Here is a 25,145-nt window from a genome sequence, read left to right on the forward strand (position 1 = left end):
CCCATCGCCACCCTACTCGATTGCCTTCTCCTTTCTCTTTGACTTTTGAAATTTCTGCTTACCTGAACCCTTCCCCCCAGTATTTAGTTTAAAGCCCTCACTACAGCCCTAGTTATTCGATTCGCCAGGGTACTAGTCCCAGCACAATTCAAGTGAAGCCCGTCCCTATGGAACAGCTCCCTCCTACCCCAGTACTGGTGCCAGTGCACCAGGAAATGAAACCCATTTCTCCCACACCAGTCTTTGAGCCACACGTTCATCTCTCTGATCTTATTTACCCTATGTCAATTTGCTCGTGGCTCAGGTAGTAATCCAGAGATGATTACCTTTGTGGTTATGCGTTTTAATTTAGCCCCTAGCTGCTAATACTCCCTCAGCAAAACCTCTTTCTTTGTTCTACCTATGTCATTGGTACCTACATGGACCACAACAACTGGATCTTCCCCCTGCCACTTCAAGTTCCTCTCCAGCCCAGAGGTGATGTCCTTAATCCTGGCACCGGGCAGGCAACACAGCCTTCGGGACTCACGCTCTCAGCTGCAGAGAACAGTATCTATCCCCCTAATGATACTGTCCCCTACCACTACAGCATTTCTTTTTACTCCCTCCACTTGATTGGCCCGCTATACCTTGGTGCTGTGGTCAAGTTTGCTCATTCCTCCCTGCAGTCCTTGCTCCCGTCCACACAGGGAGTAAGAGCCTCATACCTTTGGACAAGAGCAAGGGCTGAAGCTCCTCCATTACTACATCCTTGGTCCCCATACCTACCTCATTCGTAGTCGCACCCACCTGTCCCTGACCATGCACCAAATTTGAATTATTTAACCTAAGGTGTGTGACTGCCTCCTGGAACACAGCGTCCAGGTAACTCTGTCCCTCCCTGATGTGTTGCAGTGTTTGAAGCTCGGGCTCCAGCTCATCAACACCGAACCAAAGTTCCTCGAGCAGCCAACACTTGCTGCAGATGTGGTCACTGTGGACCTCAATGGTGTCCACCAGCTCCCACATGTTGCAGCAGTAACACATCGCCTCCCCTACCATCGTAAATGTATTTTATTTAATTAATTAAGTTTTGAATGTTTAGTTTATTAATCCCGGTTTTTAATTTAAACCTCTGCCCAAGAAAAAGAGAGAAATACTGATCAACCAATCACTTCCCTGCTTTCTTGTGATGTCACACCTTGATTTCTTTGTACTTCTTACCCTCCCAGGTCCGTTGGTGCTGTTCTCAGCTAGCTCCTTTTATCTCCCACTGGGCTGTGTGTTCTCACACTGGTTGAACTCCCTTCTTATTGTAGATTATTTTGTCTCTTATATTTTGAATCACTCACATGCAAGAGTTCCAACTCACAGGCCTTGACGAGCATCTATTCTTGCCTTGGAGTCGAGGAAAGAACATAAGAACATAAGGAATGGGAGCATGAGTAGGCCATTCGGCCCTTCGAGCCTACTCCACCATTCAATATCATAGCTGATCTTCTACCTCAACTCTACTTTCCTGCATTATCCCCTTATCCATTGATATCCAGAAATCTATCGATCTCTTTGAATATACTCAGTGACTGAGCATTCACAGCCCTTTGGGGTAGAGAATTCCAAAGATTCGCCACCCTCTGAGTGAAGAAATTTCTCCTCATCTCGGTCTTAAATGGCCGACCCCATATTCTGAGACTGTATCCCCTAGTCTCCCCAGCTAGGGGAAACATTCTCCCTGCATCTACCCTGTTAAGCCCTGTAAGAATTTTGTATGTTTCAATTAGATCACCTCTCATTCTTCTAAACTTTAGAGCATATAGGCCTAGTCTACTCAAACTTTCCTCATAGGACAATCTCCCCATCCCAGGAATCAGTCTGGTAAATCTTTATTGCACTCCTTCTATGGCAAGTATATCCTTCCTTAGGTAAGGAGACCAAAACTGTACATAATACTCCAGGGGGTGGAAATTCAGTACCGCTCATTTTGAGGTGCAAATGGCAGTGGGATAGTAAATTTTGTGTTGGGTAATGGTTTGCGTCTGCAGCCGCAAAATGCATCAGCTGGGCCCTGAGTGTGGAGTGGAGCGCTAAGGGAGGCGTTCCACACCTCGCTTAGGGCGCTAGGCAATTGAAAATCCCAAGCCAAAGAGCCGGCCTCGGACCGCCCTAAGAGTGGTTTCCCTGGGAAAAAGAATCGGCAAAAAAACCAACAAAAACATTCCCAATACCTTACTGACGTCACAACAACATGAATCGGAAAAATAAAAAATAAAAAACAATCACACTTGCCTCTGGTAGACATTCCTTCCCTCACTGCTGCAGGTACAAATCGGACTGCTTGCTTTCCCAGGCGGTCCCACTAGGGCGCTCTATGAGGCGCTATGGGATCCCCAGGAAACAAATTTCAAAACGTTGTCGCAACCAGGGGTGTTACCTCAAATCCCTTACCCCCACTTTTCACGCCTCGGATCTCTCACCATCTCACCGAAGGGCACTGCTTAGCGCCAAGCTTATGGCTTGCAGCCCACCATAGGCAACTAGGCCCAAACAGCAGTGCCTGGTCTCCAGTCGTCTTGGACCCCCTTGCCACTGGACCAAGACCTTACTCTGCTAAGCCTGGGTGGTAGCTAGTGTGCAACGGCCACCCCACGTTAAAAGAACTCACGCAAGGGATCTTCCACCCCTTCAAAATGAAGTTCGGGATCAGGACTCTCATGGACAACCCCAACAGTGACAGACCAGAAAGCCGCACCACCATTGTTGCCTGGGAACTCAGACGCTTCGATGTCAACATCACCGCCCTAAGCTAGACCCGGTGGGCAGGGGAAGGCCAGTTCAAAGAACAAGGTGCCGGTTACACCTTCTGGTAAGGCAAACCAGAGGAAGAACGCCGCCTTTATGGAGTTGGCTTCGCCATCAAGAACGAGCTGGTCGGCCGCCTCAGAGACTCCCCCTGCGGGATAAGCGAACATCTCATGACTCTCTGGTTCACCCTAGCCCGGAACCAGTGCACCGCAGTTATCAGTGCGTACGCCCCAACACCTGATGCAACAGATGAGACCAAAGAGGAATTCTACTCCAACCTTGAACAATCCTTGTCTCGAGTCCATACGGACGACAAACTGATCCTCCTCGGCGACTTCAACACCAGAGTCAGTAAGGACACAGATCTCTGGGGAGGTGTGATCAGCAGAACGGGGATAGGGAAAACCAACTCCAGCGGTGCCCTGCTCCTGACAAAATGCCTAGAACACAACCTTGTCATCACCAACACCTTGTTCCGCCAGAGGGAAAAGTACTAGGCAGCGTGGCAACACCCTCACTCTTGCTCGACTATGTAATTGTCTGAGCGAGGGACTTCAAGGACGTGCATATTACCCGCACCATGATAGGAGCCGACGACTGCTGGACGGACCGCCGCCTAATCTGTTCCATAATCAACATTAATATAGCCTCAAAGTGGCAATGGCAACAGAAGCAATGTCGCAGAAAAATCAACACCAGGGCACTCAAAGACCCAGTTAAGAGAGCCTATACAGCCAGCGCCTCACTGCCAACCTGGTGACCCTCGATGACCCCGAGACGCAAAGTGCCCACAGCGCCTGATCTGCCCTCAAGGTCACCATAAACAGCGCCAGCGAAGAGACGCTCGGTCGTTCAACCAGTAAATACCAAGGTTTGGCGAGAACGACCAAGAGATCAAGGAGCTAATAAACCGCAAGTGCAGGGCATTTCTGAACTTAAAGCAGCACCCAATTTCGGAGCAGCAAAGCAGCTCTACAGATGGCTGAAGGCCGAGGTCCAACAAAAACCCGCGCCCTAAAGAATAGATGGTGGGTGGAGAAAGCAGAGGAGATCCAGCAGCTGGCCGACAGCCATGACATGCGAGGATTCTTCACCACAGTTAAGTCCACCTACAGCCCAAGCACCCAAGGCCCCACCCCACTGCTGGCCAAGAACAGGGAGACACTCATTGAGGACACCGAGGCAGTCAGGACCCGCTGGAAGGAGCACTTTGAAGATCTCCTTAATCGAGACTCTGGCTTTGACACGGGTGTCCTTGACTCCATCCCGCAGCATGCTACCCGCCACCATCTCAGCAAAACCCCAGCCCTGCACGAGGTAGAAAAGGCCATCCGTCAGTTCAAGAACAACAAGGCATCAGGAGCAGATGGAATCCCCGTGGAGGCACTAAAGTGTGGCAGAGAAGCACAATTGGCACGAATGCATGACCTCATCTCTCTTATCTGGAAGGAGGAGGGCATGCCAGGAGATTTCAGAGATGCCGTAATCGTGACCATCTTCAAAAAAGGGGATAAGTCCAACTGCAGAAACTACAGAGGAATCTCCCTGCCGTTGGCCACTGGGAAATTCATCGCTAGAATATTCCTCAACTGTCTTCTCCCTGTGGCTGAGGAGCTCTTCCCAGAGTCACAATGTGGATTATGTCCACTAAGGGGTACAACGGACATGATCTTCACCACGCGACAACTATAAGAGAAATGCAGGGAACAGCACTAACCCTTGTACATGGCCTTCTTTGACCTCATAAAGGCCTTGGACACTGTCAACCATGGAGCGTCCTCCTCTGTTTCAGCTGCCCCCAAAAGTTTGTCACCATCCTCCGCCTGCTCCACAACGATCTGCAAGCCGTGATCCTGACCAATGGATCCACCACAGACCCAATATACGTCCAGACCGGGGTCAAGCAAGGCTGTGTAATCGCGCCAACACTCTTCTCGATCTTCTTCATTGCAATGCTCCACCTCAATCTCAACAAGCTCCCCGCTGGAGTGGAACTAAACTATAGAACCAATGGGAATCTGCTCAACCTTCGTTGTCTCCAGGCTAGATCCAAGGTCGTCCCATCCTCTGTCATCGAGTTACAGTACACAGACGAAGCTTGTCTGCGCACATTCAGAGGCTGTACTCCAAGCCATCATCAGCATCTTCACCGAGATATACGAAAGCATGGGCCTTACACGAAACATCCGTAAGACAAAGATCCTCCACCAGCCTGACCCCACCACACAGCACTACCCCCGGTCATCAAAATCCACGACGCGGCCTTGGACAACGAGGACCATTTTCCATACCTCTTTGGTCGCCTTTGGCAACGGCCACCACACGTTAAAAAAGTCCACCCGCAGTCATCTTTCACCCCTCAGGATGTAGTTCAGGACCTGGAATATTAGGTCCTTCATTGAAACACCTCTGAACTCATCCTTTTTTGGCGTGGAAGCAAATCATCTTTGTCTCGAGGGACTGCCTATGATAATGATGATGATGGTCGCATGAGGAAGAGAGTGTTTGAAGACCAGGTCCTCAAATCTGGCACCAAGCTTATGGTCTACAGGACAGTAGTGATAGACGGCCTCCTATATCGTTCAGAGACTTGGACCATATATAGTAGACACCTCAAAGCACAGGAGAAGTACCACTAGCACTGCCTCTGCAAATTCACTGGGAGGATAGACGCACCAATTTCAGTGTTCTCGATCAGGCCAACATCCCCAGCATTGAAGCACTGACCACACTCGACCAGCTCCGTTGGGCGAGCCACATCGTCCACATGCCCGACACGAGACACCCTAAGCAAGCGCTTTACTCGGAACTCCTGCGCAGCAAGTGAGCCCCAGGTGGGCAGAGGAAACGTTACAAGGTCACCCTCAAAGCCTCCTTGATAAAGTGCAACATCCCCATCGACACCTGGAAATCCCTGGCCGAAGACCGCCTTAAGTAGAGGAAGAGCATCCGGGAGGGCGCTGAGCACCTCGAGTCTAGCCACCGAGAGCATACAGAAACTAAGCACAGACAGCGGAAGGAGCGTGCAGCAAACCAGCCTCCCCACCCACCCTTTCCTTCAATGACTGTCTATCCACCTGTGATAGAGACTGTAATTCCCATATTGGACTGTACAGTGATACAGTTTCTTCTAAGATTTCTCACAGTGCCAATTCTGAGCAAAATCGAATATTTTTGCTTGAGCTATAGGATATATCCAACTGTCTCACAGTTCAGATAGAGCCTAGAAGAGTAAGTCGGAACATCCTGTGTTTAGGATAACTGAGCTCTGAGATTCATAAAGGAATTCTCAGTCAGCTGAACTAATCTTTGAAGTAAATATTTGAAAATTGTGTGTTAAACTTCTTTTAGCCTGTTACCAAAGAGACTGCAACACAGTTCGTATCATTGCACATTTCTGACTATTAAAATTCCTCTGAGCTTTAAAGGAGCAGCTACCAAAATACCACCGAATAAAAATACATTGGGAGTGAAATTCGGTAGTGCCCCATTTCGGGCAATAACTTTTAATAGTTTGAAAAGTTAGCGCCAGGCACAAATGATAAATTGGGCTTTAGCACCCCTGGAAGGAAAGGGGGCAGTAAATGAGGCACAAATGACCTCAGTAGGGTGCAAGTGGGGCGCTGCAGGAGCGTTAATTGCAGAGCCCTACCCAATTTCAGCTGACTTATTTTCACAATCATCCTTCAATCCATCACACTGGTTGATTCCAGCTATTAAAGGGGAGGTAATATCAAGCTGCAGCTGCTCATAGTCAGCATTGCTGCACTTGAGTGAGACCTGGGAACTACTGGGAGAACTTTGTGAGATGGCTGGTGGAAATCCTGTTGCAAGGGAGAGGGCTAGGAACTTCAACGATGTGGCATTGGAGATATTGGTGGGGGCAGTGGAGAGAAGGAGGGAGTCACTGTTCCCTGCATCCCCACAGATCTTCAGGGTGATGTGGAGAAAAGTTCCCGAGGAGATGTTGGCCAGCACTGTTGTTGACCGAACCCTGACACAGTGCCACAAGGAGTTCGAATGACCTCACTCGGGTGGTCAAGGTGAGTACATGCTTCCACACCTCCTACATACCAGCCTCTGAACCTCTGTCTGTGCACACTGAGCCAACCACCACTCCTCCACCACTCACGCATAAAACATATGCAGCTACTCAGACACACATCCTCATCTCACACCTTGCCTACATTCACAGCTATTCAACCACGGCAGACATACCTTCCACATTTATAGCTGAGGGCCGAAGTTCAGTCTCCCGATAAGGCCTCTGGCCGCATGAAAGCGGCAGCCATGGGGTGGTGGCGACTTGCGGCAATCTGGCTGACGCTTGCTAAATTCATCTCGGGGCTTTTTGCTGCGGTGTGACAATCCGCCCTGCTCCAGCAGCTGCGTCTTAAAGATGTCATCAGAGCGCGTACCGCAACTGAGCTGCCCCGGGAGGGAAATTCACCTGTAAAAGCCTCCCGACCACCACTCGGTGCCACCGACAGCTTTTTGTGTTGGTGCACTCCTGGTTGGGGGCGCGGCCGTCCTTAAAGGGGAGGTGGCACTGCCAGCGACACCATTTTATTTTTTTTGTCGGCCGACTGCCAGGTCGGGCCAACAATTATGCCCACGGGTTCGGCCGGGCCGCCAACAGGAAGCCTGGCATCCCCTCCTGGGCTCTAGGCCGCTGGCCTGGCTGAAACCCTCCCTGGTGGCCCAGTGGACTTAACTGAAAAAGATGCAGAGTTCGCAGCGGCTCTCCCCTTTCACTGAAGGGGAGAGATGTGTTGACGCGCCAGCGCGATAACATCATCGATGCGGCGCTGATGACTGATAGGGGCGGAGACTCCGTCCCACTAGTGATGCCCAATCCGCTCCGCCTCCATTTCCGCCCCCATGGTGAGGCCACTCCCGCCCTGCTTGAAAAAAAGGTGGAGCTGAATTTCTCCGGATAGGCCGCCGCATCCATTGCGGCGGCTAGAAGACTTCGAAAACGGTAGGCCTGCACCGTTTCAGGCGGAGGTTAATTTCGGTCCCCTGGACTCTTACTCACAAAAGTTCCTTTCTTTTGCAGGCTGAGATAGCACATAATGAGAGAGAGCAGTAGAGGACTGGCGAGGTTGAAACTCAGCTGCAGGAGCTCACTGACCTTGAGGAGTGAGTGCTGAAGCTCATTGGCCCACAGGTGGTGGGCACCATGGTCGGCGGAGACGTCGGCCCCGCTAGGGACAATAACGGTATCTTTATCCCCTCCCCTCTCCTTTTCTCATCCCACTTGCCCGTCAAACCAGAAGGCTTTATCACTTTCCAGCTCCTAATACTGTCTGCCTTCCTTGCTCCATTCCTGCTCCCCGCCCTCACCTTAACGCTAGTCTTATGGTATTTACACTTTAAGATAATCGGCAAGCAGATGTGCAGGCTGTACCTGAGCCCCCCCCCCTCCCCCCCCTCCCCCCCCCGCCCCCCAACACACTCAGGAGGGAGAAGAGGAGGGCCCAAGCACTGCGTCATTGCACCTCTCACCAGCAGGCACCAGCTCAGAGAGTAGAACTACACGGTCCTTAGAGGTTAGCTTAGCAGAGGGGTCTGTACTAGGTGATGCACCAGAGCCCAGCGGGCTATAGCAAGGTCAAGGGGAAAGGGTACCTTGGGAGCCAGATCGGCAATGGTAAGGAGTGCGAAGGAGTCCACCTCCAGCTCTGCTTAGAGCTCTGCGCAGACCATGGAGACCATCATTTCCAGTCTGCAGACGATGGTGGACTCCCAGAGAGACCGTGTGGATCCAGACCTCATAACGCCTGTCATGGGTGATGTGGCAGCTTCCATTGCAGTACGGGCGGAAGCAACGCAAACATCTTGATGCTGTAATGCAGACAATGATTGGTGGCATTGAGTCTCAGACTGGTCTCGTGCAGTCTCAGCTTGATGCCACGCATGGTCTGACTGCTGTCTAAGTCAGTCAATGACTGCTGGCATCGAGGCTCAGAATGCTCTCATGCAGTCTCGACTGAATGCCACGCGCGCTGTAACTGCTGCTGGGTCCACCACAGTCCACCAGGGATCTCACGGTCACGCAGCAGCCCACCAATCTGTACTCTAACAGATTGGAGGGGATGCTGAGGTGCTTCCCCGGGGGAGTGGCAGTGGGTCAGTGGAGCAGGAACCTGCTGTCCTCTCTCGGGGTGATAGCATTCCTGATCATACCACTGCCACTCCGACATTGCATGTCGCTGCCGGTCACGCAGCCAGCCCAGACTGCCACTGCCCAACCTGAGGTGGTGCAGTCTACAGCCGGGCCTTCCAGGCCCAAAGCTGGTCAAGGGCGTCCTGCAAGGCCATCTGAAGTCTCTGCCCCTGACACACAGCAGCCTTCCACATGCCATGCTTCAGCCACAGGGACACACTGTGGAGGAGCTGTAGAATAGTTAAACCAAAGAGGGAATTATAAGAAAATGCACAAGGATGATTCTTAAATGAATTTGTTCTTTATGATACTCTTAAATATTGTGACATAAATTTTAATTGGATTTTTTCATCTTTGCCGGCGTCTCTCATTTCAGTTTGGGGGCTTTGGTATGGAAGGGCAAATTGATGCGGAGAAGGGAAGGTCTAGGTGAATCGGGAAGTGGGATGGGATTCACTGCAAACGAAGTCTGATGAGACGGTCGCAGAATCGCGATTGAGTGGCTGCCACCTCTGTCGCTGGTGTTGCTGCTCCTGCTCCTCCTCGTCCTCTCCTCCTCCTTGTTTTCCTCCTCCTCTTTGTCCTCCTTCTCATCCTCCTCCTCCTCCTTCTCCTGAGGTGGTGGAGCTATGCCTGGTGGCAATGGTTGCGCCCTCATGATGGCCAAGTTGTGCAGCATAGAGCAGGTGACAACGAAAAGGGACACCCGCTCAGCCGAGTACTGGAGGACGCCTCCCGAGCAGTCAAGGCAGTGGAATCATTGCTTGAGCACTCCGCTGGTCTGCTCAATGATGTTCCTGATATGAGTGCTGGGAGGAGTGTTGGAGCTGCGGAGGGGAGTCATGAGCCAGGTGGAGAGCGGATAGCCCTTGTCTCCGAGCAGCCATCCGCGAAATGGCACACCGGTCTGATGCAGGATAAGTGCATTGTGGCTGCTGCCTGGATAGCGGGCATTGACTGAGGATTCTGCATGTGTGGTCGCACACCAACTATACATTCAGTGAGTGGTAACCTATGCGGTTACAGAATACCTCAGGATTGTTATGCGGTGCTTGCAAAGCGATGTGGGTGCAGTCAATGGCACCTTGCACCATGGGAATGCTTTCTATCCTGGTAAAGCCACATGCACGCTCCAGTTGCTTCTCTCTGGTCATGGGGAAGGAAATGTATTCCCTTCACCTTCTGTACAGAGCATCTGTGACCTCGTCGATGGAGCAATGGACGGCAAACTAGGAGATGTTGGAGATGTCTCCTGTTGCACACTGGAAGAATCCATTGGCGCAGATGGTGACCTTGATTGCCACTGAAAGAGCCATCCTCACCCTGGTCTGAGCCTCGAGGTCTGGTTGCAAGAGATGGCAGAGCTCTGTGACTACGCCCTTCCTCAGTGAAATTGATGTTGCAGTACTGCTGCCGGAATACCCTGGGAGGGTTAGAATTCCTGTTACCAGCTCTGTTGGACGTCCTCCCTCTGGCCAAATTTTGCTGCCTTTCCCTGCATTTCTCCTTGCCTTTCTGCCTTTCTCTCTGCCTAAGTTGCCTCCGATGGTGACGTCTGAGTAGAAGGTCGAGTGCCAACACAGTCCCCATGAAACTATATAAATGTTGTTATTTCAAATCTGCCCTCAATGAAACACAGAAATGGTTAAGAGGCAGAACATTCCTTCACCTGAAAATTGCTCAAATCTGTCAAACAGCCAGTCTGCCTATGTGTTTGCAAGCTGCAAACAGTAACAGCTGACAAATATGTTGTCTAAAGGTGGTGCCTTTAAATAGCGCTCTCCCACTCGCCACCCCCCACCCCCGGCCCCGTGGGCACTAACGGGAGGCCGGGAGGCGCAAACTACCCGAATTTCGCACCCATTATTTTTGTCATTAGATGGAAGAAATAAAGTTAATTTATCAGATTGAAATATTTCAGGTTTTTTTACAAATATCACAACTTTTCAAGCCCACCTTTTGAGCAACATTCTGTATTACATAAAAATGTTACAGAAATTATAACATGCCGTTTGGCCCAACAAGTACATGTTGGTGCTTATCCTCCAATTTGAGCATTAATGCTGATCCCATGTGCCCGCTCTGTTCCCATCTCCCTTTCCTTCAGCCACCTATTTATTTTGTTCTTAACTATTGACATTAAAGCAGAAACAATCACTCACTCTGGTAGTCTCTGGTAACAGCCTCACAACGCTCTTATGTATAAAAAAAAAAGGTTCCTCCTGCTCCATGCTCTAAATCTATTACATTTAATCTTATATCTATGTCCCCTTGTTTTACGCCCCTCAATCACTGTAAAGTCTGTTTCTGTTTTCTCTGTTCCATTCCTTCATTATTTTAAACATCTGTATCAAATCATTCCTTAGACTCCTGTCCTAACAAAGACCGCCCCAATTTTTTCGGTATTTTTCTGTAGTTCTTTATACCAGGCAGCATCCTAGTGAATCTGCACTGGGCAGTTTCTCAGAGTGTAATAAAAACAGAAAATGCTGGAAATTCTCAGTAAGTCAGGCAGCAGCTGTGGAGAGAGAAACCGTGTTAACGTTTCAGGTTGATGACCTTTCGTCAGTTCTGTTTCTCTCTCCACAGATGCTGCCTGACCTGCTGAGTATTTCCAGCATTTTCTGTTTTTATTTCAGATTTCCAGCATCCACAGTATTTTGCTTTTGTATTGGAGTTCCTCAGAGTGGTTGGAAGTAGTTAATGGTGTGCCCCAGGACTGTTTGTATGCACTTTGTACATGAACGATTTGTATATAGGGCTATTGCCTTAATAGCCTTCATATATTGGCCTTACTAAGGTTTTATACAGATTCACCATTACATATCAAATTTTATATATTATATACCTCTTGCCATAAAACATAGTATTCCATTAGCTTTCTTTATGACCTTTCCATTTCAGGTGCTGCTTTAAAATCTTGTGTGTCTTGAATCCACCAACTCCATATCACCCGACCTTCACCCATTTAAAGCAGGAGTTCTCAACCTTTTTGCTTCTGAGGCCCCCTCCCATGTTATAAAAAATCCCCAGACCTCCTGTAACACAAAACAACAACAACTTGTATTAATATAGTGTCTTTAATGTAGTAAAATATCCCAAGCTGCTTCACAGGAGTGTTATCAAACAAATTTGACACCGAACCACATAAGGAGATAGCAGGGCAGATGAGGTAGGTTTTAAGAAACGTCTTAAAGGAGGAAAGAGAGGCGGAGAGGTTTAGGGAAGGAATTTCAGAGCTTAGGACCTAGGTAGCTGAAGGCAAGGCTGCCAATGGTTGAGTGATTTAAAATCAGGGATGCTCAAAAGGCCATAATTGGAAAAGCGCAGATATCTCGGAGGGTTGTCGTGCTGGAGGCGATTACAGAGATAGAGAAGGCTGAGGCCGTGGACACATTTGAAAACTTATACAATTAAACATATTGGGCTGGATTTTGGGCTTTTTGGATTTCGGGGCGTTAATCGCGTTAAAGTTAGTACCTGAAAATAGTGGACAGAATCCGCATTGTGACTCTGGGAGGAGCTCTTCAGCCACAGGGAGAAGACAATTGAGGAGGATTCTTGCAATGACTTTCCCAGTGGCTGACATCAGGGAGATTGCTCTGTAGTTGCCGCAGTCAGACTTGTTCCATTTTTTGAAGGTGGTCACAATTACGGCATCTCTGAGATCTCCTGACATACTCTCCTCCTTCCAGATAAGAGAGATGAGGTCATGCATTTGTGCCAATAGTGCTTCTCCGCCATACTTTAGTGCCTCACTGGGGATTCTATCTGCTCCTGATGCCTTGTTATTCTTGAGCTGATGGATGGTCTTTTCTACCTCGTGCAGGGCTGGGGTTTTGCTGAGATGATAATCTCTCTTTTGTTTTGCTATACCTGTACATTCCATATGCCCACCTATTCAATTTCAGTTTGTTTCTAACCTGTTTATCCATCCTCAGCATTCTTAAACTTGAAGGTTTCTTTTTTTAAATGGTTTGCATTTATTCTGCAACTTTATAGCTCCTTTAAAAAAATATCCCATTGTTGATCAATAGACTTGTGTGAAAATTTATCTATCCACCTGACCTGAGCTCGTTCACGCCTCATCTTTCTGATACAATCTGTTACAATCTGGTCCCCGGGGGGTGAAATTGAACTTTAGCAGAGTGCGACATTGGCGGTAATGGAAGTCAATGGAAAGGAAAATTGTGCAAAGTGTATAAAGGTTGGCTGATCCACTGCTGGCCATTTTGTGCCCCCTCCCATTCCTCTGGAGTTAAATTTCATCCCCTTGTTTTTTTTCCCTTTCCATTTGGATCTTAAACCTTAGCATGTTATCCTGAATACATTTTAAGAATTCCATTTTCTTCCCTTTACTCTCCCTGTCCCAATCAATGGACCCACATTTCGGGCCACGCCTAAAACGGCGCAGCCCAGACCTGGACGCCCGTTTTTCGTGCCAGAAAGTGCGCCTAAAAAAAACTTACCTATTCTCCGGCTCCCTGCAGGCCCTCTGGAGCTGGGCGCGGCGCAGCCCGAGCTGTGAGGGGAGGAGCCAGGTCCCTGCGCTGAAAACAGTGCCGGGACCTCTGCACATGCGCGCTACAGTGGGCGCGCATGTGCAGCAGCTCCAGGCGCCCAAAACTGTGGGAGGGGCCCGAAGCACGCAGCCCCTAGCCCTGGCCGAATGGCCTCACTGGGGCTGCGTGGACAAGGCTCCTCCCACCCGATCCGACCCGACCCCCGCTCTTCCGCGACCCGCCCCCCCGGCGACCCGACCTCCACTCCCCTCCCCGACCTCCGCGACTCTATCCCCCCCGCCCCCAGACCTCCGTGACCCCCCCCCCGCCCAAGACCCGACGCCACCTACCTGTAAATCCAGCCCGACATCTTGGGCCCGGCCGTTCAGCCTCCTTCTCTTCCTTCCCCCCCCTCTCTCCTTCCCTCCCTCCCTCCTCTCTCCTTCCCTCCCTCCTACCTCTCTCCTTTTCTCCTCTCTCCTTCCCTCCCTCCCTCCTCTCTCCTTCCCTCCCTCCCTCCTCTCTCCTTCCCTCCCTCCATCCTCTCCCCTTCCCTCCCTCCATCCTCTCCCCCTCTCCCCCCCTTCTCCTCCCCCCCACCCCCTCCTCCTCCTCCTCCCCCCCCCCCTCCTCCTCCTCCCCCCCTCCTTTTTTTTGAACGTACAAAAACCTTCACTTACTCCATTCTAAGTTAGTTTGGAGTAAGTTTTCACTGCCTAAACTTTGAAAACAGGCGTAAGTGGCCGGACACGCCCCCTTTTGAAAAGAAAATTCTGTTCCAAAATGAAACTGTTCTAACTGACTAGAACTGGAGCAAACTAAATGCCGAGAATTCAAATTTCTAAGAGACTCCATTCTAAACCAGTTGCTCCAAAAAAACAGGAGCAACTCAGGCCGAAACTTGGCCCCAATGAGTGGATAATTAAAATTTCCTGGAACAATAATTTTGTTATTCCTACTCATCTCCTTCGCTATTCTACAAATTTCCTCTTCCATTTCACAGCCACAATTAAGGGAAATCTGTAGTACAACCCTACTAATATAATAATCTCTCTTTATCTTTCATTTCTAACTACAGTGACTCTGTCTAAGTATATCAGTCCTCTTTATAACATGCATTTGATTCTTTACTAATATTGCCTCTTCATCTCTTTTTTTTATCTATTCTGTCCCTCCTAAAAATATTGGTTCGGATTTTGTGGTAAAAATAGCACTGAGGCTAGCCGTGCTCACCATTATTAAAGTATAAATCGGACAGCAACTTCCGGCGATCGCAATTGCAGTTAAGCGCAGAAATCAAGAAGTTGCTGTCCGAGTTGCCGTGCTTCTCCAGAAGCTGCACTATAACAGTATCTCGCTGAGATAAGCATTGGTCCCTTAGAGGACGAGACTGGAGAATTAATAATGGGAAACAGGGAAATGGCAGAGACTTTGAACAAATATTTTGTATCGGTCTTCACAGTAGAAGACTCTAAAAGCACCCCAATAATTGATAATCAAGGGGCTATTGGGAGGGTGAACTTAAAACAATCACTATCACTAGAGAAAAAGTACTAAGCGAAGTAATGGGGCTGAAGGAGGACAAGTCAGCTGGATCTGATGGCCTGCATCCTAGGGTCTTAAAAGAAGTGGCTGCAGAGATAGTGGATGCATTGGTTGTAATCTGTCAAAATTCCCTGGATTCTGGCGAGGTCCCAGCGGATTGGAAAACTGCAAATGTAACGCCCCTATTTAAGAAAGGATGGAGATAGAAAGCAGGAAACTATAGACCAGTTAGCCTAAAATCTGTCATTGGTAAAATGCTGGAGTCCATTATTAAGGGAGTAGTAGCAGGACATTTAGAAAATTATAATACTGTCAAGCAGAGTCAGCATGGTTTTATGAAAGGGAAATCATGTTTGACAAATTTGCTGAAGTTCTTTGAGGATGTAACGAGCAGAGTGGATAAAGGGGAACCAGTAGTTGTGTATTTGGATTTCCAGAAGGCATTCAATAAGGTGCCACAGAAAAGGTTACTGCACAAGATAAGAGCTCATGGGGTTGGGGGTAATATATTAGCATGGATAGAATATTGGCTAACTAACATAAAACAGAGAGTCGGGATAAATGGATAATTTTCAGGTTGGCAAACTGTAACTATTGGGGTGCCATAGGGATCTGTGTGGGGCCTCAATTATTTACAATTTATATTAATGACTTGGATGAAGGGACCGAGTGTAATGTAGCCAAATTTGCTGATGATACAAAGATAGATGGGAAAGCAAATTGTGAGGAGGATGCAAAGAATCTACAAAGTGATATAGATAGGGTAAGTGAATGGGCAAATATTTGGCAGATGGAGTATAATGTGGGAAAATGTGAGATTATCCACTTTGGTAGGAAAAATAAAAAAGCTAATTATTATTTAAATGGGGAGAGGTTACAAAATTACAGGGATCTGGTCATGAAACACAAAAAGTTAGCATGCAGATACAGCAAGTAATTAGGAAGGCAAATGGAATGTTGGCCTTTATTGCAAGGGGGATAGAGTATAAAAGTAGGGAAGTCCTGCTACAACTGTTGGTGAGACCACACCTGGAGTACTGCGTATAGATTTGGTCCCCTTATTTAAGGAGGGATATATTTGCATTGGAGGTAGTCCAGAGAAGGTTCACTAGGTTGATTCCTGAGATGAACTGGTTGTCTTATGAAGAAAGGTTGGGCCTATAATCCTTGGCGTTTAGAAGAATGAGAGGTGATCTTATTGAAATGTATAAGATTCTGAGGGGGCTTGACAGGGTGGATTCAGAGAGGATAGTTCTCCTTGTGGGGGAATCTAGAACTAGGGGCCACGGTTTCATTTAAAACAGATTTGAGGAGAAATTTCTTCTCTGAGGGTCGTGAATCTTTGGAATTCTCTACCCCAGAGAGCTGGGTCATTGAATATATTTAAGGTGGAGATAGACAGATTTTTGAATGATAAAGGAGTCAAGGGTTATGCGGAGCGGGCAGGGAAGTAGAGTTAAGGCCAAGATCAGATCAGCCATGATCTTATTGAATGGCAGAGCAGGCTCGAGGGGCCAAATTCCTGCTCCTATTTCTTGTGTTCTTATGCCTTCAGCATCTCGGTCCCCTGATCTGGAATTCCCTCTGGCAAAGAATATTTTTTCTATGTGGCCCAATCATCCTCCTATAGATATCTACAATGGAGGATTTTAATGGAGATCTAGGCCTGAGTCTCCAGAAGGGCCCCACCTGTGGTGCTGAGCACACCTGTACACTGGGTTAATCCAGGCTCTCAAGTCACTTGGCAGTAAGTATTTAATAACTAAGAAGATATGCAGTTGAGCTGACCACGAAGGTATACTCAAATAGTCTCAAGTGACTTGTCTTCTCTTTCTTCCCTGCACATGTGAAAGTGTATAGTCTCCAGGTAGAAGTTGCCGCTGATGACAGAGCTAATGTTAAGAGTTTGCGATATGGGGAATCACCAAACAGTGGTAGTGCTCAGTGCACTGCACTGCATGATTATATTAATTTTAAATAAAATTGAGTGGCATAATGATACAAAATCAAACAGAAAATTACAGAAATTATAATTTGCTTACTGTACTATTTCGTACAAACCTTCAGGAATTTCAGCTCATTGTAATGTTTTTTCTTGTTTTGTTTTTCCTATTTCACTTTTCTCTCTTTACTCCTGAGGGTAATGATTCATGCTAAGGTATAGTTTCACTGGTGATAATGGCTGTCCACAAGCCATTCTTGTGTGCTGTTCAACTGTGGGGTCACTACAACCTCAAATCTGTTTCTCTCCTAACATACTGCCCACAAATGCATGCCATTCCAGGCTGAATAGCAATTAGACTTGGGGGGGCCTAGTTTCCGTCCCCCCAACCCCATAGTGCCCACTCCCTTGCCCAGTACTAGTGAAGTGAGTTCTAGAATTCCCTCCCTCAACCTCTCCATCTCTTTACCTTTATCTCCTCCTTTAAGATGCTCCTTAAAACCTACCTATTTGACTAAACTTTTGGTCACCGGGTCCGAATATCTGCTTATGTGGTTCGGTGTCAGATTTTGTTTGATTACACTCCTGTGAAGAGCCTTGGAATGTTTAACTATAGTAAATGCTCTACATAAATGTAAGTGTTTGTTGTGGCCCCTCTGCAGCTTCCCTGAGATTGGCAAACTAAGTACAAACCATTGAACACTTTAGGCTATATAAATTAGTGTACACCGTGCAGAACAAGTATTTCTTGGTACTGGATTTCCATCTGTTTAGGTTTTTGTCTTGCAGAGAACAAGACTAGTCAGATTGCTGTCAGGCTGACTCAGTTTGCTTTTTGTGTTTGTGACAAAAATATAGCCGCCTTAAAAAGATTATAAACTTTCAGTTAAGGTTTGATGAATGGGTAGAAACATTTTGAACAGGTATTAGGATCTAGTCTTCTATAATAGAGTCAGTATAATCCATTTTTGAATTGATATATCTCTACAATAAAATGTCTCCCAGCCCTTAAATCTATCTCCTTTTTGTCCTGGAGATGGATTTAAGGGCTGGTGGAATGTTTTTGTTGCACAGATTTTGAAAACCTACTTGATATTCTTGAGGATGAAGATCAAAACTTCACAATTAAAAAAGGAAATGTTTAGCACTAATATGCAGCAAGTACTGCCATTTCATTATGAGGCTAATATAAATATGACCTGACAGTGGTGACTATAAGCATCTGAGTATAATTCTCAAACTTGGCTAGGTAAGTTATAACAATATCTGTGTATTTTTGTTGTGGTCTTGTTTTGAAGGAGTGTCATTTGTTTTTAAATGAAAGATAGGCTTGCATTTATATAGCGCCTTTCATGACCTTGGGTAATGAAGTGCTTTTCGAAGTGAAGTCACTGTTGTAATGTAGGAAACACAGCAGCCAATCTGCGCGCAGCAGGGTCCCACAAACAACAATGTGACAATGACCAGATAATCTGTTTTAGCGATATTGATTGAGGGATAAATATTGGCCAGGACTTCAATAACTTCATACCTTTGAATTAGAAGCCTCTTCTACTCTTTGTGCGAAGATTTTCAACTTTGATTGGTGTGTAAAAGGAGCGATAGTGGATTGTCTGGTCATTATACACCCGATCCAATTTTACTTTAGGGTGGGATGTAATATAGGCAGTTGATCCGATCCTGTCGGAATCAGTGTCAAATGATGCAGTTGAGACCTTGGCTCCATTTTTGTCTCTACCTGATTCTACTGGAACTTCGTCAAACTGCCCATATAGGTGATACAAGTTCAGAGATGGCAATTTCCAATAATATTTAAAGGAACCCTTAGCTGCAGTCAGGGACCCATTTTTACTGCATTTGCATTATAAACTACTGCTCCCTTTCGCTCCTGTAGCTTCCACCTCTCCCTTTTAAGCTGCAGCACAATCACGATCTGCCAGACTGCCGGATTTCCTGTTCTCTCAAACGCCAAGATGCCTAAAGGAAAGAAAAAGAAAGGCTTGCATTTATATAGCGCCTTTCATGACCTCAGGACATCCCAAAGCACTTTACAGCCAATGAAGTACTTTTGAAGTGGAGTCAGTGTTGTACTATAGGAAGCACAGCAGCAAATTTGCGCATAGCAAGCTCCCATAAACAACAATGTGATAATGACCAGATAATCTGTTTTTTAGTGATGTTGATTGAGGGATAGATATTGGCCGGACATTAAGGAATAGATATTGGCCGGACATTGAGGAAAACTCCCTGCTGTTCTTCGAAATAATGCCATGGGATTTTTATGTCCACCTGAGAGGGCAGACGGGCCTTGGTTTAACGTCTCATCTAACTGATGGCACTTCTGACAGTGCAGCACTCCCTCAGTACTGCACTGGAGTGCCAACCTAGATTATGTGCTCTTGTGAGTCCTGGTGTGGAGCTTAAATCCACAACCATCTGACTTAAAAACAAAGTGCTCATAATTTATACTTTCTATCTGCAATATTACCATATTCAAAGCAGAAGCCCTGATCTCCGTGGCAGTACTATGCTGCAGCTGGTCATAAATAAAACTGTCATAATGGTAAGCAGTTTTTCAAGTCGAATATAATTTAAATGAGGATACCGTTCTCAATTATGTTTACTCTTGTAAATATTCCAGATTAGCAATGGCCAATGTTAATTAAATATAACTCCCCTACTCTTCAAAATAGTGTCATTGGATCTTTTTACATCCACCTGAGAGAGCAGTCGGGCCTCAGTTTAACATCTCATCCAAAAGACGACACCTTTTGTTCTTTCCTCCCTTCCCCGCTTTCCCTGCCCCAGTACTTGCTTAAAACCTCTTATATCTGTAACCTGTTCCAGTTTTGACAAAAGATCACCGACCTGGAGCGTTAACTCTGTTTCTCGCTCCACAGATGCAACCTGACCTGCTGAATATTCCCAACATTTTCTGTTTATATTTCAGATTTGCAGCAGCTGCAGTATTTTGCCTTTGACACTTATCTATATGTTTATTATTGTATTCTAGGTCATTTTTTTAATGTCTGTTTCATTGCAGGTCAACAATATGGCAAATTCTGAGGCAGTAGGGGTCCTAGTTTATGTAAGGCACGGCAGGGCACTTCAGGATATGAACTGTGCGAGAGCGGAATGCCTGATAACTATAAACATACCAGCCTCGATAATACATTTTCAGAAAGACTTGATTGACGCAGTAAGGTAAACTTTCAATTTTTTATTTTTTGCCTGCTTCATGTCATCGGTTAGAATTACACTGATTCAATGTGATTACTGATTTTATACAATGGTTGCAGGAGCGCTTTGGTATCCAACTCTCTCAGACCAAGTTTCAATAGGGTTTCATTTTATGCAAGTTCTGCCAAGCTACAGATATGTTTCCAGTTTTGTTTCATCTTGCACTGCTTAATAGATCCCAAAATCATGCCAAATGATTATTACTTTTTATGATAAATAAACCTATAGAGCAAACTTTAGCTTTTGAAACTCTGCACTTTCGTATTGCTGCTCGATGACAGCAAGATAACTGGACACTCTTCAATGCACTTGTCAGGTAACTTCTCCAGAAGCTTTTTACTGGAGGATGGCTGAATATCAATTGACAGTGCTACCTATTCCAGTTGCTACCATTGTGATAAAGGAACCACTTTGAGTATTGCAAATGTGGAGCCAGTCCCGCATAATTAAATGGGATTACATAGGATATACAGCACAGAAACAGGCCATTCGGCTTAACCAGTCCATGTCAGCAATTATGCTCTACCCGAGCCTCCTCCCATCTTTCCTCATCAGCATAACCCACTATTCCCTTCTCCCTCATATGCTTGTCTAACCTCCCCTTAAATGCATCTATACTATTCGCTTTAACCACTCCATGTGGTACCGAGTTTCACATTCTCACCACTCTTTGGGTAAAGACGTTTCTTCTGAATTGCCTATTTGATTTCTTGGTGACTATCTTATATTGATGGCCTCTAGTTATGCTCTTCCCCACAAATGGAAACATTTTCTCTGTATCCACTCGATCAAAACCTTTCATCATTTTAAAGACCTCAATTAGGTCATCCATGAGCCTTTTTTCAAGAGAAAAGAGACCCAGCCTGTTCATCCTTTCCTGATATGTATACACTCGTATTTCTGGTATCATCCTTGTAAATCTTCTCTGCACCCTCTCCAGTGCCTCTATATCCTTTTTATAATATGGCAACCAGAATTGTACGCAGTACTCTTAAGTGTGGTCCAACCAAGGTTCAATAGAGGTTTAGCATAGCTTCCCTTCTTTTCAATTCTATACCTCTAGAAATAAACCCTAGTGCTTGGTTTGCTTTTTTATGGCCTTGCTAACCTGTGTCTCAACTTTTAGTGATTTGTGTATTTGTACACTCGGATCCCTTTGTTGCTCTACCCCACCTAGACTCGCAGGTAATAAGTGACCTCTCTATTCTTCCTACCAAAATGTAATACCTCACATTTATCTGTGTTGAACTTCATTTGTCAATTATATATCCATTCTGCTAGTTTATTAATGTCCTCCTGTAATGTGTTGCAGTCCTCCTCGGTATTGACTATCCCACCCCCCGCCCCCCCAATTTGGTGTCATCCGCAAATTTTAAAAATGTGTTTTTGATTCCAAAGTCTAAATCGTTAATGTAAATTGTGAATACAGTGGTCCCAGCATAATCCTTGTGGAGTGCCACTACCCACCTCTGCCACTGTGAATAGCTACCTTTTACTCCTACTCTCTGCTTTCTTTCTTGAAGCCAGCTAGCTATCCATTCTGCTACTTACCCCCTGACTCCACATTCTCTGATCTTGTTCGTCAATCTGTTATGTGATATCTTATCGAAGGCCTTTTGAAATTCTAAACAAATTACATCTACTGCATTACCATTGTCTACTCTCTCTGTTACCTCTTCAAAAATTAAATGAGGTTGGTCAAGCAAGACTTTCCCTTTTGAAATCCTTGCTGACTATTCATTACTATATTTTTGGTTTCAATATATATTCTTCTATTTTTTTCCTTTAGTAGGGATTCCATTATTTTTCCTACCACCAATGTTAAGCTGACTGGTCTATAGGTCCCTGGACATGTTATATCCCCTTCTTAAATATAGGTATTGCGTTAGCTATCTGCCAGTCTTCTGGCACTACAGCTTTTTTTAACGAATTATTAAATATGTGTAGTAATGCCTCTCTTCCCTAGACTCTTTTAAAATGTGTGGATGCTATCCATCTGTGTCATGTATCTCACATTACTCTATATAACTATGTTACCATGCTATACATGACTGTAACTAGATATGACCTGTAACCACAAGCATACTTTACCACCAGGGGTGCACTTGCAGGAGACACTGCTTACCTGTTCCACACAGGTATATAAAGGCAGGTCTCAGGCAAGTGTGGCACTCAAGAACTGTGAAATAAAGGTGCAGGTCCAGAGTGACCTTGACTTCAGCATGTGCCTTGTGTAAGTCTGTACTGCAGGGTCAGGACTTTACAATTTGGACCAGAGATTTTATACTCTTTGAGTTAGATTCATTTATTTAATATATCCCCTCTTTTTATTTTAAATGCACTTATCTCATTACTAATGTTATCATCTAATGTCAAGTCTACCTGTTCTATCTCCCTGGTAAATACTGAAGCAAAATAATGATTTCATATTTCTGCCATCTCTCTATCGTTACCTGTGATATTATTCTGTCTATCCCTGAAGGGACCTACTCCCATCCCAAATTTCCTTTTTTTATTGATAAGCCTGTAAAATATTTTACTATTCTGTTTTATGTTCCTTGATTTAATTTCATAGTTCCTCTTTGCCTTCCAGTTGTTTTTTTAACCTCTCCTAATCTCTTCGTATTCTCCCTTAATCATGCACTCCCCTGCTGTCTATGTGCTTAATGTGTGCCTCTTTCCTTACCCTCAGTTGTTCCCTTATGTCTTTATTCATCCATGGAGTCTCATTTAGTGTTTAGTTTGTTCTTTCCTTTTAGCAGAATATATTGTTCCTGCACTCTGTTGAACACCATTTTAAATGTTTTCCATTGCTGTTCTACATCGTTGTTTGCACATTTTATTTTCCCAAGTCTAATCTCAGCCCCTTAAAATCAGCTTTTCTCCAATTTATTAGCCTGGTTTTCATCATACTTGTGTCATTCTCAATTATCATCTTAAAGCATATTATATTGTGGTCACTATTATCTAGATGTTCCCTTACTTTTACTTCGCTTATCTGCTCTGGTTCATTCTCCAATATTAGATCCAATAGCGAATCCTCCCTTGTTGAGCTTTTTACATATTGGGATGGAAAGGAGTCCTGTACACATTATAGGAACTCTACTCCTTTATTCCCGTTACCTACCTCTTCTGTCCAATTAATATCGGAGTAGTTGAAATCCCCCATAATTATTATTCTATGTTTTTACTCATTTCCCTAATTTGTTTGCATTTTTCTTCCTCTTCCTCCTCCCTTCCATTATTAGGTGGTCTGAAGACTACACCTATTAGTATGATTGATCCTTTATTATGTTTTATCTCTATCCATATGGATTCTATTTTTGTCTTGCTGATAGCTACGTCACTTTTTTCTACTGCCATATTGTTATCCCTAATACGTATAACTACTCCACCTCCCTTTTTTCCCTCTCTATCTTTTTTAAATATGTGAAACCCTGCAATGTTTAATTCCCAATCCTGATTTTTCTGTAGCCATGTCTCAGTATTCCCTCCTATGTCTGGTTCCTCGCAATGCATGACTGCCTCCAGCTCCCCTGTTTTATTACGGACACTGTGTGCATTGCTGTACAGACAGTTTAACTCATTTTTTAATATTTGATAACTGTGGGTCGCTATATAAAAGTGGAGATCAACAGCTATAAAAACTGGCTTCTTAATCTGAATGTAAAAAGCAGAAGAGTGCCATATGGATGTCACTCTCCTGAAACTGGATGCAATATAAATGCAAGTTTAAAAGCACCTGAAACTTGTATTTGCCATAAAAATAGTTTAAAAATGACTGAAGTCAGAAAAGAGGAGGTTGTTCGTGATAATTCTTTATAACTATTTGATTTTCACAAACAACCTCCGTGAACCTGGTGCGTTAACCGTCCTTATCCTTCTTACCTCTCTCTCAATACCTTTCCTCGGTGGGATTGCCCTTGCTTAGTTCCACTGTTATCTATCCAATTTTAGCCAGAGCATCTCCAGAAAAGGCTTCTCTTCCTGCCCCTGCACTGTTACCTCCGGATATATCCTTGTCCCCTTCCTCTTCCTCATCAACATGTTGTCCGTTGACACCCAGTTCTACCTAGCCACCAACATTCTCGACAACTCCTCTGCCACTGTGTTGTTCGAGTGCTTATCCAATATTCACTCTTGGATGAGCTGCAATTTCCTCCAGTTAAACTTTGGACAGACCCAAGCCTGTATCTTCGACTTCTCTCACAAAATCCATACTCTTGCCACTGATTCCACCTCTTTCCTCCCCTCCCCCGCCAAGCATTGATGCTGAACCAGTTTGTCTGCAATCTTGGCTTTCTATCTGACCCCGCATTGAGCTTCCAATCCCATATCCTGTCCATCATACATCTCCATAACATTTCCCAACTCTGCCCCTGCCTCAGCCTCAGCCCATCTGCTGCTGAAACCCTTATCCATGCCTTTATCACCTCCAGACATGACTGTTGCAATGCTATCCTGGTCGGCCTCCCATCTAAAACTCTGCTGCCGTATCCTTTTATCCTATTATCACTGTCCTTGTTGACCCACATTTGCTCCTGATTCCCTAACGCCTCAAATTTAAAATTCCCATCCTGTGCTTTAATCCCTTCATGGTCTTGTCTCTTCCTATCTCTGTAACCTGCTTCAGCCCTAAACTGCTCTACAACTGCACCTCTATCTTCTCCCTTATGGCCATCTTTAAAACTCAACCTCTGATCAAGATTTTGGTCACCCCTTTTAATGGGGCTCAATTTTCCCCAATTATCTGCGCTGTTTTTTTGGCGTGCACCGTTTTTTGGGGAGTAAACAAAAATCTTCAAGTTTCGCCAAAGTTTCTGCGCCAACGTAATTCAGTTAGGTACTAATTTTTTAGGTTACTTTTTTTTTGTGTCATGGGAGCGTACCTGATGTCTGCGCCAGTTTTTCACATTTAAGCAATGATCGCTCCCTCGCCCGGACACACAACCTCGGGGCTCAGCTT

At 45.7% G+C, this 25,145-nt stretch overlaps 1 protein-coding gene across 1 annotated transcript in view; it reads left to right on the forward strand.

Annotated features, from left to right (window-relative positions):
* LOC139264118 (uncharacterized) overlaps positions 1 to 25,145 on the forward strand; it is a 416,942-nt gene that overhangs the window by 106,930 nt on the left and 284,867 nt on the right. The window contains exon 5 of the mRNA XM_070880210.1: positions 19,983 to 20,143. Coding sequence (XP_070736311.1) covers positions 19,983 to 20,143 — 161 coding nt within the window. The remainder of the gene's footprint in view (positions 1 to 19,982; positions 20,144 to 25,145) is intronic.

Source organism: Pristiophorus japonicus, chromosome 5 (assembly GCF_044704955.1).
Source record: "Pristiophorus japonicus isolate sPriJap1 chromosome 5, sPriJap1.hap1, whole genome shotgun sequence".
Taxonomy (NCBI): Eukaryota; Metazoa; Chordata; class Chondrichthyes; family Pristiophoridae; genus Pristiophorus; species Pristiophorus japonicus.